The sequence below is a fragment of the Ovis aries genome, chromosome 13 (assembly GCF_016772045.2).
Source record: "Ovis aries strain OAR_USU_Benz2616 breed Rambouillet chromosome 13, ARS-UI_Ramb_v3.0, whole genome shotgun sequence".
In the NCBI taxonomy this organism is placed as follows: Eukaryota; Metazoa; Chordata; class Mammalia; order Artiodactyla; family Bovidae; genus Ovis; species Ovis aries.
In genome coordinates, this window is record NC_056066.1 from 19,326,127 (window position 1) to 19,344,856 (window position 18,730).

Here is an 18,730-nt window from a genome sequence, read left to right on the forward strand (position 1 = left end):
ATAGTTCTCTGTTCTCAAGTGGTACACACACAGTCATATGTGCATGTACCATAAAATATATATGAATACATACATGACTTATTAAAGTAAGATTTGTAAGATTTTCACCCCACGTGGAAGGAAGTTGAAATTAAAGAGGAATTGTTCATCTTGAGTTTAGTTCTGGGTGCTTTAGGGATACTCACTCATTAAGCCTTGGTCAGTAACTGTTGTAAGTCATCGGAGGCCTTTGTAATACAACTGTAACTGTCCTGTGCTGCATACACCAGCTCCAGCCCTTTGACAAGTTGAATTTTATTTTCTACCTCATGCCAGGGGACACCCTACACAGATTTTTACAGACGTTCTAGATTCCGTTTTTTCCCTGTCACCCCAGAGTCGTTCTGTCTTTACAGCATATCTTAATGCTTTCCTAACTCCTTCTGCGGAGTGGTGTGACCAGGACCGAGCTCGCTGCTGCAGTCTTCTCCATTTGTCCTGCGCCCTCTGCTGTTCTACAAAAGCACTGGCTTGAATCCTCCCACTCTGGGTTTTCTTTCTTTGAGAGAGTGGGGGCAGGCCTGCAATGGCCCCTAAGCAGATTTGTTTCCAGCCTATGTAGTAGATTATTTACCTTTGTCTTCAGTGAGCTGAGGCTTCCCTGATGGCTCAGACGGTAAAGAATCTGCCTGCAATGCAGGAGACCCAAGTTTGATCCCTGAGTTGGAAAGATCCCCTAGAGAAGGGAATGGCAACCCACTCCAGTATTCTTGCCTGGAGAAATCTATGGACAGAGGAGCCTTGTCGGCTATAGACCATGGGGCTACAGAGAGACATGACTGAGCGACTAACGCTAGTGAGCTAGAAGTGGTAGGGCAGAGGAGAGGGTGTTGCCAGTGGGGAAAGAAAGTATTCTGAGTTCTTAGAACTCTTCATAATTAATATTAGGCCTCTGTGCTGTGTCATCATTAAAATTTTAACTAAATACTCTCTTCAGCTGTGTACATTATTTTGAATAATTGGTTGTTATTTATTTGAGCCCATTTCTCTGGGTTTTGTGTTTTCTAGTCATCCAAGATTAGGCTTCCAATATTTAAATAATACTGTTTTCTTAACAGCTCATTTTATCCATTGGATGTATTAATTCAACTTATTTTATAGTATCATTTGTTTGCCTTTCCTCTTACTAGTCTTTCTTTTAGTCCCTTTCTTCAGAAGTCATTTTGGAAAACAGCAAATTACCGGAAGGAGTAACGATAAATTACAAGTCTTACTGCAAGAATGGGGTGAATGGAACAGGGGAAAATGGGAGAAAATGCTCTAATATTTCCATTGGGGATGAGGTATGTTACATAAACATTTTTTTGAAGTAAAGAAAAAGCTTACTTGTTTATAAGCAATCTAGCTTATAATTTGAGAAACAGTTAAATATAACTTGAGTAGCTTTTTGAAAAATTTTTAGTAGATTGAAGTTGCTTAGTTTTTAACTTATCTTCTTGTTTTCCTTTTAAGGTTCAATTTGAAATTAGCATAACTGCAAATAAATGTCCAAATAAGAACTCTGAAACCATTAAAATTAAGCCTCTGGGCTTCACTGAGGAAGTGGAGATTATCCTTCAGTTCATCTGTGAGTGCGAGTGCCAGAGTGAAGGCATCCCAGGAAGCCCCAAGTGCCACGACGGCAACGGGACCTTCGAGTGTGGGGCCTGCAGGTGAGCGGGAGGCGTGTACTGTCCGGGGGCGTGGCAGCTGGGATAGCTGGAGGCCGCCTGTCTGAGCTTCCCAGAATCTCTGTGGGAGCAGATAAATTATTCTTCCAACTACTGTTGCTCACCACAAGATCAATTTGTTGGTCTTGTGTGTGTTCTTCATAGAAAGTTCTTCTCTGCATTTTTTTTCCTTAGGCAGACTGCCTTCTAAAATAAAAGCTTTTGTAGCCATCCAAGATGTTACTTAACAAATGGTTATGGTAGCATTTGGGTTTTTCTCTCATGATAGCAATTTGAACTCTCTAGAGCTCAGTAAACTTATAGAAAATAATAGTGATTTTATATGGGAACTGGAATTAGGGATTAATAAAGGGTGTTCAGCTTGTTATTACATGTACTTCTGCACTGTCGGAATGATTTTTAAAAAATTCATATATCTGTAAAACTAAGAAAGCACTATTTTCAGAACATAGAATCTACTACTAACAGAACTTAAGTCAAATTATTTTTAATTTTTATACTGTAAATAAATCTTCCTATTTCATCTTTCTCCTGTTTTTTTTAGAACAGGAGAGAAGACTGTTTTGATCCAACTGTCAGCTCCCAAATGACTAGGCTTTGAAGGGTTTTTAATCATGAGGAAAATTAATGACTATTTTGCCGTCATTTACTAGCTTTCTGTTCTAAATAACAAAATGTTACATTTTTTATTTTCCATGTCATATCCTGAGTTGTATAGATACATTTTTAGTAAAATATTATTTATCTGAAAGATTTTGAAAATGTTTTGCCTTCTTTTTGTATATTTACCAGATACGATGTGTATAAGCACTATAAAAAGTGTCTGAAAAGTCTGAATCCTTAGGATAAATTTGTTTTTAAAGATTATGGTAGTTACATTTTCAAATGATACCTTTAGTATGATTTTCAACTTCCATGTACTTTTTGGGCTGTGTTTTTTATCAGTTCAGCTCTTCAGTTGTGTGTTTTTATACTTTTTAGTATAAAAATTGGGTATAAACTTTTAGTACAAAAATTGGGCAAATAATAGCAAATGTAATATACAGCATATCCTTTGAAAACATACCACACTGTTGAAAAATAAGTTTATCCTTTGTTTCCAAATGTTGTGTTCACCTGTTCATTGCTAGATTGTATCTTCATTTTGATCAGAATGGTTATTTTCCTAAAGAGGAATTTTTGTCCCAGGCCCCTGTGTAGATTCCGCGTGGACTTGAATGGCTGTGTGTGCACATGCACATGTGCACACTTCTGTGACACATGGCACAGACACTCTCATTTAATTGTAGTCTGAAGATAATGTTTATAGTTTTATTTCCTCTCTGCCTTTCTCGCTTTACTTGTTACTTCAGTTATGTTTATTTTATGTGACTGAGATTTTGGACTCTCTGTTTAGGTGCAACGAAGGGCGTGTTGGGAGACACTGCGAATGTAGCACGGATGAGGTGAACAGTGAAGACATGGACGCTTACTGCAGGAAAGAAAACAGTTCAGAAATCTGCAGCAACAACGGAGAGTGTGTCTGTGGACAGTGTGTGTGTAGGAAGAGGGACAATACAAATGAAATTTATTCTGGCAAATTCTGCGAGTGTGATAATTTCAACTGTGATAGATCCAATGGCTTAATATGTGGAGGTGAGAATGGGCCTGAAAGTGGTTACAGAGTGTGGGCCTGTCTAATGTAATGAAACATGTTGCAAGTTTGCTTAGTGATAAATAGAAAAGGGGCAGCACTGAGGGTCACTCCCTCCTGTGGATACTTTCTTACATATTCTTGCTTGTTTTCACTTCGCAGTGTTGTGATTATGTTGTTACCACTGTTGTGAGAAATGAGATTTTTAATTGCAGGAAATGGTGTTTGCAAGTGTCGAGTGTGTGAGTGCAACCCTAACTACACCGGCAGCGCCTGTGACTGTTCTCTGGACACCACGTCCTGCATGGCCGTGAATGGACAGATCTGCAACGGCCGCGGCGTCTGCGAGTGTGGGGCCTGCAAGTGTACAGACCCCAAGTTCCAAGGGCCAACCTGTGAGATGTGTCAGACCTGCCTTGGAGTCTGTGCTGAGCATAAGTAAGTCTTTCTCAGTTGCTTGAAATAGGTGATTGGTCACTGTCTGTTCGCCTGTGTGTGATCGCACGGTACCTAGAACAGTGCCGACACCAGGCCACACTGTAAATAAAGTATCTGTCACCTTGAAGCCCACTTTTTAAATCTAAAAATTCTCAATCGCTAGTGTTGGCACATGATAGTGAATTGTATCCTATGAGTGTGGTGGTACCATTATTTCAACCTGAATTTGGTATTTAATTGAATCCATGTGGTAACCTTTGTTAAATTAGTATTACCAATTGCTATTTACTGCCTTTTGACTAAATAAAATGGAAGGTTTTGTCTAGCAGAAAGAACCATAATATCAGCAACACATTTCAAAAGTTATTTTGGCTTTATATTGTATATTTCATTTCTGATTGGGCTAGTTTTAGCTTACTACTCTTATTTCTTTTGGAGGATTTTAGTTTGAGCTATAATAAATCTATAATTTCACTTAGGAAGCTAGCATCTTTTATGTTTAGTTTTCCCACCAAGAAATGTCATATGTTTCTTCATTTATTCATATCTTCTTTCATCTCTCTTGGCCAAATTTGGTCAAATTTTGAGTCTAGCACACAAAATAATCTTTGAGCAAATATTATTATAAATAATAAATATAATCATTTGCATTTTAACAGAGAATGTGTTCAGTGCCGAGCCTTCAATAAAGGAGAAAAGAAAGACACATGTGCTCAGGAATGTTCACATTTCAACATTACCAAGGTTGAAAATCGGGACAAATTGCCCCAGCCAGGCCAGGTGGATCCCTTGTCCCACTGTAAGGAGAAGGACGTTGACGACTGCTGGTTCTACTTCACATACTCAGTGAATGGGAACAATGAGGCCACTGTTCATGTTGTAGAGACTCCAGGTAGAAATCTGATCATTTCAAAGTTTTTTGCATTTTCTTTTATGTCTTTCTGCTGGTTAGAGCTTTTGGCAGTTCCCCTTGATCCCTGGGTTGGGAAGATCCCCTGGAGAAGGGAAAGGCTACCCACTCCAGTATTCTGGCCTGGAGAATTCCATGGACATTCCATGGAGTTGCAAATAGTCAGACATGACTAAGCGACTTTGACTCACTCACATTTAGGAACAGCTTCCAGCTACTTTACATGACTACTTTGCATTCAAGTTAGGACATTTTAATCTCTTCAAACTTAAAATAGTATTTAATTAACTATAAGAAATAAGGGAAAGAGAAAGCAAATTTTATGTTATGGAGAGTTTGAAGAGTAAATGCAGTAACCCGTATAAAGCCCTTAGCACAGTGCCTGGTAGAAGGTACTCAGTAGCATCATCACTAATAATATTTTTAATAGCAGCTTGATTTAGGCTTGGACGCTGGGAAAGATAATTGTTAAAGGGTATTATATGGCATGAATTTGTTCTGCTTTTCAAGAGAGGAATCATTTTTATCTTTTTTTTTTCTGGGAACTTTTAGTACATTCTTTGGAATTTTCTGCATTTGTGATTAAGTTATTATTGGAATGTAAGTTTTCATTTCTCTAGGATAAATGTTAGGGATTGGGGAGAGGGCATATATTTAACTTCAAAAGAAACAGGCAAACTTTTTTAAAGCCTCTGTTATTATTTTGCATTTTCAGGTATGTGTGTTTCAAATACTGTTTTTTGAAGACCAGAAGCTTAAATTTTACCAAGTTTTTCTTTTGTAGATCTTGCTTCTTACTACCTTAGAACTCTTTGCATAACTCAACTTCATAAGTATTTTTCTCCTGTGTTTTCTTCTGAAAGTTTTAGTTTCTGGATTTGCGTTTAGGTCCATAACGTATTTTGGGCTGCTCTCAGTATCTGGAGTGGAGGTCCAGTTATTTGTAGGTAGATTTCCAGCAGTTCTTGTACCATTGCTTGAAAAGGCTGACTTTTCTCCACTTTGGGTGAAAATAAGATGACCTTATGTGTGTGGGCCTGTTTCTGACTTTTGATTCTGTTCCATTAATTTAGGCATCTGTCCCTTAGCTAATAACACACTCTTTCAATTACTGTTGCTTCACGGCTAGTTTTGTGACATCTGGTAATGTAAATTGTCCAGCTTTGTTTTTTCCTGAAAGTGTTTTTGAGACACTTTCCTAGTTCTCCTACTTCTTTGTAAATTTTAGAATTCGCTTGCTTGATATCCCACACATGTCCTGCCAGGATTTTGATTGGGATAATATTGAGTTTATAGATAAAATTGGGAGAGGATTGTCTAATCAATTGTCTAATTGATGAACATAGATAAAATCTCTCCATTTATTCAGATCTTTTTTAAAAATCAGTGTTCAGTAATTTTTAGCATATAAATCTTGTACATGTTTTATTAGGTTTATACATAAGTATTTTGTGATTTTGGTGCTATTGTAGATAATACTATTTTCTGAGGTTCCGTTTCTAATATATAGAAATCAGTTTTGGTATAATTCATAGAAATACATGATTTTTATTTATTGATCATGTACCTTATGATCTTGTAAACTTATCTGTTACTTCTAGTATCTTTTTTTATAGGTTCTTTTGGATAGTGTGCCCCAAGATACGTCACTTATCTTGGAGTTTCTATTCCTGTGTCTTTTGTGAGACTGCACAGCTCTCTGTGGTTCTGGCTGCACCTTCACAAGCTAACCCCCCTTGTGTGCGTATCCTTTGCTTTTTACTTTACAGAGTGCCCCACTGGCCCAGACATTATTCCGATTGTAGCAGGTGTGGTTGCTGGGATTGTTCTTATTGGCCTTGCATTGCTGCTGATTTGGAAGCTTTTAATGATCATTCATGACAGAAGGGAATTTGCCAAATTTGAAAAGGAAAAAATGAATGCCAAATGGGACACGGTAAGTTGGAAAACATCTAAAATGGAAGGTGTTTCATAAAGTAAATGTAACGCTTCTAAGACTTGTTTATTAGCTCTAAAGCTGATTATTAAAGTCCTTTAAATATTTCAGTTGCCCCCCAGAATTTATTATTCAGGAAACTTGCATTCAGTGAAAAACAGAAAACATCTTAAATACATCCCATTAAAAGAAAATAGTTGTAAGAATGTTTCTTCAGGTTACTGTGGTATTTTTATTTTCTTATTAATTTTAATCTTAACTCTGCTCTTCTGCCTTTTCTTCTTATATAAAATAGAATCCTGGGGACTTCCCTGGTGGTGCAGTAGTTAACACTCACTTCTAACACAAGGGGTGTGGGTTCAATCCCTGGTTGGGGAACTTGGATCCCACATACTTGGCATGACCAAAAAAATTAAAACCCTACATAATTTCAGACTATTCAGTGGAAAGCTGCTGCTTTTTTTTTTTTTTAATTTAACAAAGAACCCTAAGTAGAAATCAGCCACTCAAAAGACTACGTGCTGTGTAATTCAATTTATATAATAGTCTAGAAAAGGCAAACCCATGGGGACTAAACCTATGGTCTCTAAATTGCCCAGATGGGTGTCTTTATACATTTGAGAATTCATCAAACTATATAGTTTAAAAGGGTATTTTTACTCTGCAAATTACAACTCAGTAACCTTGTTTTATACAAAACTTAAAAGCTATAAGTGATGAAAATGTATGTCAGCATTTAGTGCTTTGAAATGTGGGGTTGGAGGCTAGTGTGGCCACACGTTGGCCGTCTTGTATTCATCTTTTGATACAAGAAGGCAGTGACACTCTTCAGTATTTTTCAGGTATAAATGAATTTTAGTCGTTTGCATTTGACAACAGTTTGCTTGGATTTTTAAAAAATAATTTTGGAAGCCTAAGAATAGTAAAAAATTGTCTTTTATAGTGTTTAAACACTCACTATACATGTCAGTTTTTTTCTGATGAAATCATTAGAAACTATTTCTTTTACTTTAGCAAGAAAATCCGATTTACAAGAGTCCTATTAATAATTTCAAGAATCCAAACTATGGACGTAAAGCTGGTCTCTAAATTGCCGTTCGTATTTTCTTTCATTTTCTGTCTTTGCATGTCTTTACTGCACTGCGTGTCTTTTATCACTATTGCTTTTTTTCTTTCTCCAAAGTCTGGCTTTATTTATATGGCTATACTGTGGCTTTTCTTTCTGTGTGTTAATAATAGTATTTAGAAGGGCTTTGGATTAAGCTTTATGGTATAGAAGCAGCAACTGTGTTGTAGTGAAAAGAACGTGTGTTGTGATCAGACTGATCTGGGTTGAGTCCCAGCTAAGTCTTCTGCTTAGGTAGAATGGTACTGGGTCACTTCACGTCCCAGAGCTTTAACAGGGAGTCAGTAAATATACTGTGTTGTTTTTGGCTGATGACTACAGTATTTGATAGCAGCCTGTCAGTTATAATCCTCACTAGAGTCCTTTGCTTTAGATGGTATTATCATCCTTATATGATAACATCCTTATATATAACAAATTATTATTTGTAAGTTTTAGAGTGAAAAGTGAACATGAAATTTAAATTTCATGTAGAGAAAAACCCTACTAGAGTTTTAAATAAAAACTTGGCTGAAAATTTCATAGTGGTAATAAAGCTCGGTTCACCTATTCTCTAAGGTAAGGGAAAGTTATTTTGGCGAGTGTATGCTCTACCTGGGTGACAAATGTATCATTTTCTCTTCTATCAACACTGGACAGGCTTTTTCCTTATAACTGAATTTTCATGAAGTGTTTCTAGCATGTTTTAATATAATTATGTAAGCCCCTAATACTCTGATAAAAAGGTTGTGATTAGAACCAATTCTCCTGACTGGTGACCCTGAACGCCTTCCTTTCCTTTATTCTTATTTCACATATGAGAAGACTAAGGCACAGAAGAGTTCAGTAATTTGACCAAGTTCACAAGACTAGTTACTGGAAAAGCTGAGATTCAAACCCAGGCCACTGGGCTCCAGGGTCTAGGTTCTTAAGCACTGCATTGAACTGGTAGCAATCAACATGTCTTCCGGAGACACTGTTGCCTGGTTAGGAGGAGGGAGGTCACTGTAGGAAATGACAGTTTTTGCTATTTCTGATAACTTAAGAATGTTAGTGTTACTGTGACACTACTGAATGGGGAAGTCACTGTTATACCCAGAAACCCTTCAATGCAGATTTGTTTATTTACTCTGATGAGTGAGAGTATACTTATAATAACATGGTAAGATTTTAAAGTACAGGAACGTTTCTTATTTTTAAGAGATACAGAGAATACTGATAACGTTAGAAACCATTATGTGTCTGATTAAGCGGATCTTAAGACTTTTGAAATGGCAAAGTTAAATTTGATGGCAGAAAATTATTGTCAGATTCATCTTGCATTGTCTGGTACATTTTCTTAGTAGTATGAGACTTAATAGCCTTTTCTTCCTCACTTAGAGCTTTACAGAAAGAATGTCATTTTTAGAAGGAAACTAATTTGCTGGTTTTTTTTTTTCTTGTTTCTGTCATAATCAGATATTGACATTTTATATGGATACTTACATGAAAAAATTTCTGTATCTCCTATTGAAAGGTGGAATTTTTACCTTGCTATATGTTAAATTGTATTTTGAAGGAAATCATCAGTAACAGTGAAACTTCATGTTTTTATTGTTGTCAATTTTTGGTACACTGTTACATCAGCCAAAATAAGCATTTTGGATAATTCAGGATATGAAAATTTTGTGAAAATTTTTTCATTCGTTAGTCAAATTCAGGAAAATTAATGGGTACTGGTTATTCTGAGATGTTTTCTCAAGAAAAACTAAAGTAGAAATAAACAGTAGATATTAATGAATGAGCATTAAGAAATTAAATCATGGCTTACAAAACACTTTTCCAGTATGGGACCAAGGTTGCTGGTCAGTTATGTTATTAACATATTTCAGATAAATAGGCAAGCAGTCTAATTACTTCAACACATGAGACTATTCATGTAGGTACATTAAAAAAAAATCAAATCATGAACTGTTAAAGCTGTTCATACATAAACACATTAAATGTGGGCTGCTAATCTCCCACAGTTGTGCACTGCATTTCTAATAGGCAGCAGAAATGATGCTGTAACCACATCAGGCCTTCCAGAGTAAGCACGGACGACATTTACTGAGAACAGAGGACTTCCCTGCTGAATGTAACCCTGTTCCTCTTGATTTAAACAGGCTTTGCTTTTTGTTGGGATGGGGAAGGGTTGCACTCTGAACGATGGGAACTAATATGCATTATTTTAGCTTAGCTCCATTTAAGATGATGCCCAATGCAGATGGTTTAATCTCTTACCTCTAACCTTGCATGTTAATATTTTGTTTGGATGGACTTTGAAATAATAATACATATGAAATAATAAATATAAATGTGCACATGAAAAGGCAGTGTTTTCTCCAAAGGTAAGTTCTGCCATGTAAATTGTACTTTGGTTTCATCTATAACTTAGGCATTTTTTTTTCTTTTCCATGTTTTATTGCCTCTCTTACAGTTTTAAAGTATTAAATATTAGATTTATCTAATGCATTAAAGAAACTTAATGGTAATTTATTTTCCTAGCATATTTGAAAAAAATGGACAGTTCTAGCCTTGGATGATAGGAAGGTGGAAATAGACTCACTTATTTGTACTTGATTACTCATTAGGAATGTAGTTGCTAGGATCCATACTCCAGTCTCCATTATGAAATGTCTTTTATAATAGCATTTGGGATCCAGTTGGGATGAGAGCTCAGAATTTGATACCCAATGTGATTTTTGTCACCCAGATTATATAATGTTTATCTCTGAGGGATCCTGAGTTCTTCAGTTTCAGAAATGACTGGGCAGGTTGTGCTTTGTGGGGTGGAGTGAAGGCACACTGTCAGGTTCCAGACTAACTGCTGAACTGAAGTCAGAGTGGTTTATTTGGTGTTTCTCAAGACCCAGCCTTTATATGTTTTACTTTCCCTCAATGAATTCTCAGTCTTTTTAAAGATGGCATCGTCTGCTTTCCCTTTCCCACTCAAGACATGCATCTGTACCCTTGAAAACTTCTCAACCGTATAGATTTCTAACTCTGCATGTGTACATGCTTCTTAGACCTTTCAATGTTTTATCTGTAGTCAGTTTCATTTTGACAATATCCTTAATCTCAGTCAATCCCTTTTTTCTTATGCTGTTCCCATTTTATGTATGTAATTCTCTTGTGTACTGTTTCAGAGTTCTTTATCTTCTTGTCATCTACCAAACTATACCCTTCTAGGAGGCAGAAATTGTGGCAATGAAAGCGATATCCAAATGTAACCTGAAGTGAAATGTGGATAAAATTTAAAAGCAAAAATTACCCTTTAGGTGCTTTCTATAAGTATTTTAAAAATAACCTCAAATGGTTCTATAGTAAAATACGAAACTAAATAGCATTTAAAAATCTTAAAACATTTGATTTGTACTCACTTATTTCCTCTGAGATAGGAATATTTGCCTGTATTTCTCATTTGACTTTCAAGCCTATCTTCAGTTTTAAAGAATAGAAAAAGAATGCTGTAGAAGATATTAAAATGTATAATATAGAATGAGAATTTTTAAAGAAAATTATGTATTTTAAAACATCACTGTCAGTGAAGTTTTGACTCTTGAAAGATCTCTCATGTTTATGGCTTGGAATCATTTAATTCTTCAGTAAAATACAGTGTTAAAATGTTTCATCAGCATATTGAAGAATAGCAGTTATTTCATAAAGAATAGTAATTATTTTTGTCTAAGCACATTTGGCACTGTGCCCACTTGTGACAGTCTTACCTCAGAATCTCTGCACCCTGAGTGGCAAAGGCTCAGAAGAGCACCTCCCTCACAGACAAGAAAGCCAAGCAGTCTGTTCATTATCAAGCACCTTTGTGCACAATAAGGATTAAGAATCAGGCAGTTGATGGCAGAAGAGTTTGTTAAAAACTAGTTTCAAGATAGTATTCAAAACTAGTTTAAAAAAGAGAGGCCGTTGACAGCAGATCGCTAGTGGAGAAAGGACTTTTTAGAAAGGAAAAGTGCCTTTTCAGGGGCATCTTTAGCCTTGTGGGACAAAGCTTTCGTTTTTCATTTTTTCTAAGCTTTTGATATCTGGACAGATCAAATGGAAATTATTTATGAAAATGGTCTTTAATATTGCTTTATAAAGTTAGATGACTTTAGTAGACTGATAATTTTTTTCTTTTTTAGGGTGAAAATCCTATTTACAAGAGTGCTGTGACAACTGTTGTTAATCCGAAGTACGAGGGGAAATGAGCACTGCCTGTGTGTGCCTGCAGCACTGAAGGCAAAGCAGTAATCCACAGTCACAGTGAGATAGCTTCAGGGCAGCGCCACCATGGTTCTCTCATGGGCAGGTTCTGAAAATGTACCATATGTATAATTTGAAAATTTTTTATTACTTTGAAAATAATGTTATAACCGATGCCAGGGACTGACAAAAGACTTGAGACAGGATGGTTATCCTTGTCATCTAAGGTCACAATGTGCCTTTTTGACCTTTTCTCCTGGACTAGTGAAATCCAGCTCTTACTGGATTAGGCAGTATTTCTAGAGTGATTGAAAGGCAGTAGTTAATGAGGATGATATTTTCTGTTAATCAAGTGTTAAAACTGATTTCTAGCTTTGCAGACATGTCATTTTTCAGTTATACAGAATCCAAAGTAATGTCCTTCTAGCTAGTTTAGAATTGTTTTAAATGTATTATTTTGCTATTTGCCTGTTAGACATGACTGATGACATACCTGAAAGATGAGTATGCTAGGAGTTACAGGTGTAAAATAGTGAAATATTTGATCTGCAAAGGCCATGGGGAAAGTCAGAGCTAGGAAGGGAAAACATAGCTTTAAAACCTGTGTGCCATTTTAAGAGTTACTTAATTTTGGTAACTTTTATGCCTTCTCTCTGTAAATTCAAGTCTTGGGAAATTTTCTGCAAAAAGTCCTTGATTTAGCATTATCTACCTAAAGGCCTTAATTTACATAGTATTTGCTAAATTGAGGACCTCCAGGTGAATTTTATTTTATTCATTTTCTTTTTAAAGCCTGGTGCTTTTTATCACCTCTTCTAATCATTTAATGTATTTGTTTGCAATTTGGGGTAAGACTTTTAAAAAATCAGTACTTTTTCATTGATGTTTTAGCTGTACATTTGCCTTTTTATTGAACATGTGAAGTTGTACTGTGGCTCATGCAATATCTATCACTTAAGCATTTACTTTCAGTTAGTGCTATAACAGACCACTGTATATTTACTTCTCACTGTTTGAGTTTCCTGTTTTGTTTCATACTATTCACATTCTTATTTTAAGTGCCTTTTAATTTTAACAGTTCACGTTTTACAATGCTGTTTTAGTGAAGTTATTTATTAAATAAAGATGCTTAAAATATTTAAATCAGATGTTTGGGCTCTGTATGTTTTGTTTGTATACGTGAAGTTTTTATAGCTTAAAAAATTTCTGGTATTTTACTTAAGCCAAAAGAGAGAAGGAAGGTAGGTAGATAGAGTAAAATAAGATGTCAGTCTATTTTTTGGCTCCAAATACTGGACAAATCTGCTTCTCTTCCATCCTTAGGAGCTGGGTTTCATTCCTACATTAAGCAGAATTACAGCTGTTGAGTTGAAGCTGGAAACTATATCATTTTACTTAAGATTCAGACAGGAAATTGTTACTTTTCTGTTAAGGACTTTAAAATTTTTCATTTGTCTTTGGTTTATTTATGTTATAAAGTATATGTATCCATAAAAAATATTTGTGTGAAGCTTTTCAAAATAGATCCCTTGCTGGACCATTGCAAGTGTCAGATGTGGGGGAAAGCACTGTGGTAGAAGAAGTCCCAGCACATTTGCAGTGCCCTTCCTGGTTTTAAAAATGGGTATCTCTTTTACCTCTCCTGTTTAAATGTATTTCCTAGCTTGGAGTAAATCATCTTTAAGTTGAGGATTATACCTCTTTATGAGAAAAAGAACCATCCATTTCACCTGCTTCACTTTCCATTCCTACCATCTACACTGCTGTGTGGTTCAACTCATTTCCTTACACCCACAGTATAACTGAATTTGTATTCTTTTGCTCCATAAGTTTGCTTTTTTAATGAGATTTTTAAAAATAATATAGGAACATAGTCTTTCTATAATACATGATTTTTCTCCTAACATGTTTTTATATACAGTTACAATATGAGCCAGTTATCCCAACCCTGTGCGTATATTGAGAAAACTCTTAATTTGAAAAGATATTTAGACATACATGTACACATTGGAATACCACTCAATCATAAAAAATGAAATAATGCCATTTGTAGCAATATGGATGGACCTAGACATTATCATACTAAGTAAGTCAGAGACAGACAAATATCCTATGATACCACTTATATGTGCATTGTAACAATAGTGATACAAATAACCTTATTTACAAAAGAGAAATAGACTCAGACATAGAAAACAAACTTATGGTTACCAAAAGGGATTGAGGCAGGGAGATAAATTAGGAGTTTGGGATGAACCTATACACACTACCATATAGTAAACTATAGTAAAATAGGTAGACATCGAGGACTTCTGTATAGCTCAGGGAACTAGACTCAATATCTTGTACTAACCTAAAACGGAAAAGAATATGTATGTAAAACAATCACTCAGCTGTATAACTGAAACTAAGTCATTGTAAATTAACATCAATTTAAAGATACCTAGAAAGGAAACAGGAAAATAAGGGAATCAAAGTACGTATATATATTAAAAAAAAAAAACACCAATTAAGACAGGAAAGAGGAACAAAAATGATGTAAGCCATATAAAAAAGTTAACAAAATGGAAATAGTAAGTGCTTCTCTATCAGTAATTAAACAGTTTAAATGTACCAGTCAAAAGCTATAGATTAGCTGAATGGAGAGAAAAAAATTGAACTGCGTGTCGTGTACGAGACTTGCTTTTGATCTCAGGACACATGCTGCAAGTAAAAGAATGGAAAAAGATAAAATGGCAACCAAAAAGGAACAAGGGTGTCTGTACTCAGGTCAGACAAAGTGGACTCTGAACATTATGTAAGGTGCGGTCCAAAAGATAGAGCAGTTGTAAGTATGTGCTTAGTTGTTTAGTCCCATCCTACTCTTTGTGACCCCATGGGCTGTAGCCTGCAGGCTTCTCTGTCCATGGGGATCCTCCAGGCAAGAATAGCTGGAGTAGGTTGCCATGCCCTCCTCCGCCAGGGGATCTTCCCAACCCAGGGATCAAACCCAGGTCTCCGGTATTGCAGACAGATTGTTTACCGTCTGAGCCACCAGGGAAGCCCAGGAATACTGGAGTGGGTAGCCTGTCCCTTTCTCCAGGGGATCTTACGGATCCAGGAATCGAACCAGAGTCTCCTGCATTGCAGGCGGCTTTTTTACCAGCTGAGCTACTAGGGAAGCTCAGTTGTAAGTGTACAGTTACCTAACACAGTGTATACATACATTTCACAGTATATACATAAAACATTATGTTGTACACCTTAAATGTATTGAAGTTTTACCAGTTATACTTTGATATGATAGAGAATAGAAAATCAATAGAAAAAAGTGAAACTAAAAGTTGGTTTTCTGAATATGTCAACAAAGTTGACAAACCCTAAGGAAAAAAATGAATGACTCAAAAGTAGATATTTCAACATAAAACACATTAGTATAGCATTAAATGACTCAATTACCAGAGGGCCTGATACAGGAGATTTATTGGGTGTGGGCTCTGTATTGGCTACTTTGTATTGGAACAGTGCTCTCAGGTGAGTCGTTTATCACCTTCAGGAACTGTTCAGCCCTGGGAAGGCCCCAGACGTCAATGCATCAAAAATACAGAAAATAAAAAGGCATGATAAATATACTTCTGTAATACCATCATCTTGTAAGGTACATTTATCCTAATTAATGAACCAGTATTGACATGTTTTTATTAACCAAATTCATCCTATATGGGCTGAATGTGTCTTCTAAACTGTGACTGTATTTGGAAATTGGACATTTATGGAAATAAGGTTAAATGATGTCATACAGGTAGGGCCCTGATAAGATTAGTGTCCTCATTACAAGAGGAGAAGAGAGCAGAACTCTCTTGCTCTTTGTGCACATACGCTAAGGAAAGACCATGTGAGAAGACTACAAGCAAGAGGCTCTCAACAGGAGAAGAGAGCCAGGGGAAAATGTGTCTACAGACAGATCAGAAGGATGCTTTGAAGATGGAGGAAAGGGGGCCTCAAGTGGAGGGAGTGTGGCCAGCACATGGAAGCCCAGAAAGGCAAAGGAAAGGATTCTCTGGTAGAGACTGCAGGAGGGAACACAGGACCACTGACACCTGATTTTTAGTCTAGTGCAGCCTGTGTTGTACTTTTAGTTTGCCACACTGTAGGCTAATAAATTTGTGTTAAGCTGATAACTTTGTGGTAATTTGTTACAGCAACTGCTGTTCAGTCATGTCAGACTCTTTGTGACCCCATGGACTGCCCCATGCCAGGCCTCCCTGTCCCTCACTGTCTCCCAGAGTTTGCTAAAGTTCATGTTCATATTGGTGATGCCATCCAACCCCTGTCATTCTCTGTCACTTGCGTCTCTTGCCCTCAGTCTTTCCCAGCATCAGGGTCTTTTCTAATGTGTTGGCTGTTCACATAAGGTGGCCAAATTATTGGAGCTTCAGCATGAGTATTCGGGGTGGATTTCTTAGGATGGGCTGTTTTGATCTCCCTGCTGTCCAAGGGGCTCTCAAGAGTCTTCTCCAGTCCCCAAAGCATCAGTTTTTCAGCACTCTGGCTTCTCTATGGTCCAGCTCTCACATCTGTACATGACTACTGGAAAGATCATAGCGTTGACTATACAGCCCTTTGTCAGCAAAGTGATGTCTTTGCTTCTTAATACACTGTCTAGGTTTGTCACAAACAGAACAAAAATATAGTGAGGAAGGCCAAATAGAGGCCTCTGAACCTACTTCAGACCATCTAAGCCAGTAAATTTGAAAAACATCTATGAGAACAGCAGAAATAAATGCAGAAACTAATGACTCAAAGGATGCAGGCATGGTGGACTCCATCATATGTTTAATTTGCTAATCTGCCCGCTCTGGACTCAACTAGTAGGCACATGGATAGATGCCAGGAGAGAGGAGGTGTAAGTGCTGGAGCAGATTTTCATGGCCTGTGGTATATGGCATGTGTCCATTGAGCCACTATATGTGTTCTTTTTCATTTTTACCAGAAAAGATCATGAATTTGCATCCACTTGGGATGGACAACAGTATATATGTCTATCTGGCACTGTTTACTCTCTCAGCCTCTCATATGTCTGAAGAGATGTGACCCAGTCAGACATCTGATAAACAGCACATCAGCTATGTCTTCAGAACTAGGTTCGTTATTCCAGATGGCTAAGAGGTCACAGTATTTTGGATGCCTTTATAGCCATATGTATTCCAAGGGGTAGGAGACAAATATTCAATGGCATACCATATCAGTAAGGCTCTTAGGAGCATGCTAAGATATCCCCTCAAAAATGAAAGATAATTACATGTCACAGATCTCAGTGATGAGGATTTTTAAAAGTGCTTGGTAATCCTATCTGGGTTCTGGAGGATGTGTATTTGAAACTTGAAAGTACTTACCTGACCCATATATCAGGTGATACTGCTGGGTTTGAATGGGACTCGGGAAAGAGCTCTGCAGCAAGTGCAGTCTAGGGGTAAACAGACAAGATGATTGAATCCTATGAACTAACAGGCTCTAATATACCAAGTGACTGGAAAGATGAATGTGGAGTTTATGGCAAGCTCAAGTAGGAGAATAAAAATCTATACCCTGGGGGCCAGACTGACATGAAAAAAAAAAAACAAAACAAAAACCTACTACTGACTGGGACATCACAGACTGATGCTAAAGCTGAAGCTCCAGTACTTTGGCCACCTCATGCGAAGAGTTGACTCATTGGAAAAGACCCTGATGCTGGGAGGGATTGGGGGCAGGAGGAGAAGTGGACGACAAGAGGATGAGATGGCTGGATGGCATCACCGACTCGATGGACATGGGTTTGGGTGAACTCTGGCAGTTGGTGATGGACAGGGAGGCTTGATGTGGTCGCAAAGTCGGACACGACTGAGCGACTCAACTGCCCATTATCACCTGAGTTTTGTCAGATGCTTCACATTAAAATGACAATGGATCCAATAGCAGTCTGTTCCGGGGTAGATGCTGTATCCAAGACGGGGCACAAGTAAGGCCAGAGGGCTCAAGTTATCCGGATGAGTGGGTGACTCAGACCCCCATGTTATCCACCATCAGCCACACCCACAGTCAGGAGGTTGGGGAAGTCTGTGTCTAGCTGATGGATGAGTTAAAAAAAACCAGGTAGCATTCACAGAGGGATCACCCTGTACCAATAATATGGAAACAAGTTAAAATGGGTTGTTGTATTCTAAGTTCATACGTGGGTGATGCTGAAAGACAAGTAATCCTCCAAAGAGAAATCCTGCGATGGCCAGAGCTTACCCACTCTGTGTCGAGAGAAGGGTCCTGAGGGGAGATTATACCCTTGCTCACTGCTAATGGTGAATGACTCGGCTGGTTGGTGAGAAGCCTATAAAGAGAGAAAAGTAGAGTGGGGAAAAAGAAATTTAGAAGAAATCAGATGGGCAAACTCACAGGTCCCACAGCATATACATTACATTTAATGCTCAAATAACATCCACTAAGAAAGAGGCTCTTTAAAAAATATAGACTAACTCTGTGAAGCTGAAGAATCAAAAATCAAAATGTGAAATACTACTACTACTACTAGAGAAATATCTCTTCTTTAGGTAGGCAGAAATTTCTAATACTGGAAACAAAGCTAAATAAATTATAGATTGCTCTTCACTAAAATTACGAACTTCTAGTTACTGAATTATTAAGAGAGTGAGAAATTAAACAAGATACTGGAAAATCAAAATTGGATATACATACATGTAATGAATTTATATTCAGAACGTGTTAATAATTCCTATAATCATTAAGTAAAAGAATAACCCACTTT

The 18,730-nt window shown here is 37.1% G+C and overlaps 2 protein-coding genes across 30 annotated transcripts in view; one reads left to right on the plus strand and one right to left on the minus strand.

Moving 5' to 3' along the window:
* The window catches only part of ITGB1 (integrin subunit beta 1), a 44,015-nt gene extending 30,915 nt beyond the window's left edge, over positions 1-13,100 (plus strand). For 4 of the 8 annotated variants that reach the window (XM_060396837.1, XM_042229605.1, XM_060396836.1 and 1 more), the window contains exons 10-16: positions 1,182-1,322; positions 1,492-1,691; positions 3,106-3,344; positions 3,558-3,780; positions 4,440-4,672; positions 6,460-6,626; positions 11,892-13,100. In XM_060396837.1, coding sequence (XP_060252820.1) covers positions 1,182-1,322; positions 1,492-1,691; positions 3,106-3,344; positions 3,558-3,780; positions 4,440-4,672; positions 6,460-6,626; positions 11,892-11,957 — 1,269 coding nt within the window. In that variant the 3' untranslated portion in view covers positions 11,958-13,100. 8 annotated transcript variants of the gene reach the window in all.
* CCDC7 (coiled-coil domain containing 7) overlaps positions 1-18,730 on the minus strand; it is a 301,615-nt gene that overhangs the window by 9,162 nt on the left and 273,723 nt on the right. For 18 of the 22 annotated variants that reach the window (XM_042230493.2, XM_060397257.1, XM_042230489.2 and 15 more), the window contains one exon: positions 17,328-18,295. The gene's annotated coding sequence lies outside the window, so the exon portion shown is untranslated. The remainder of the gene's footprint in view (positions 1-17,327; positions 18,296-18,730) is intronic. The other 4 variants (XM_060397260.1, XM_060397259.1, XM_060397256.1 and 1 more) reach the window with 2 other exon arrangements.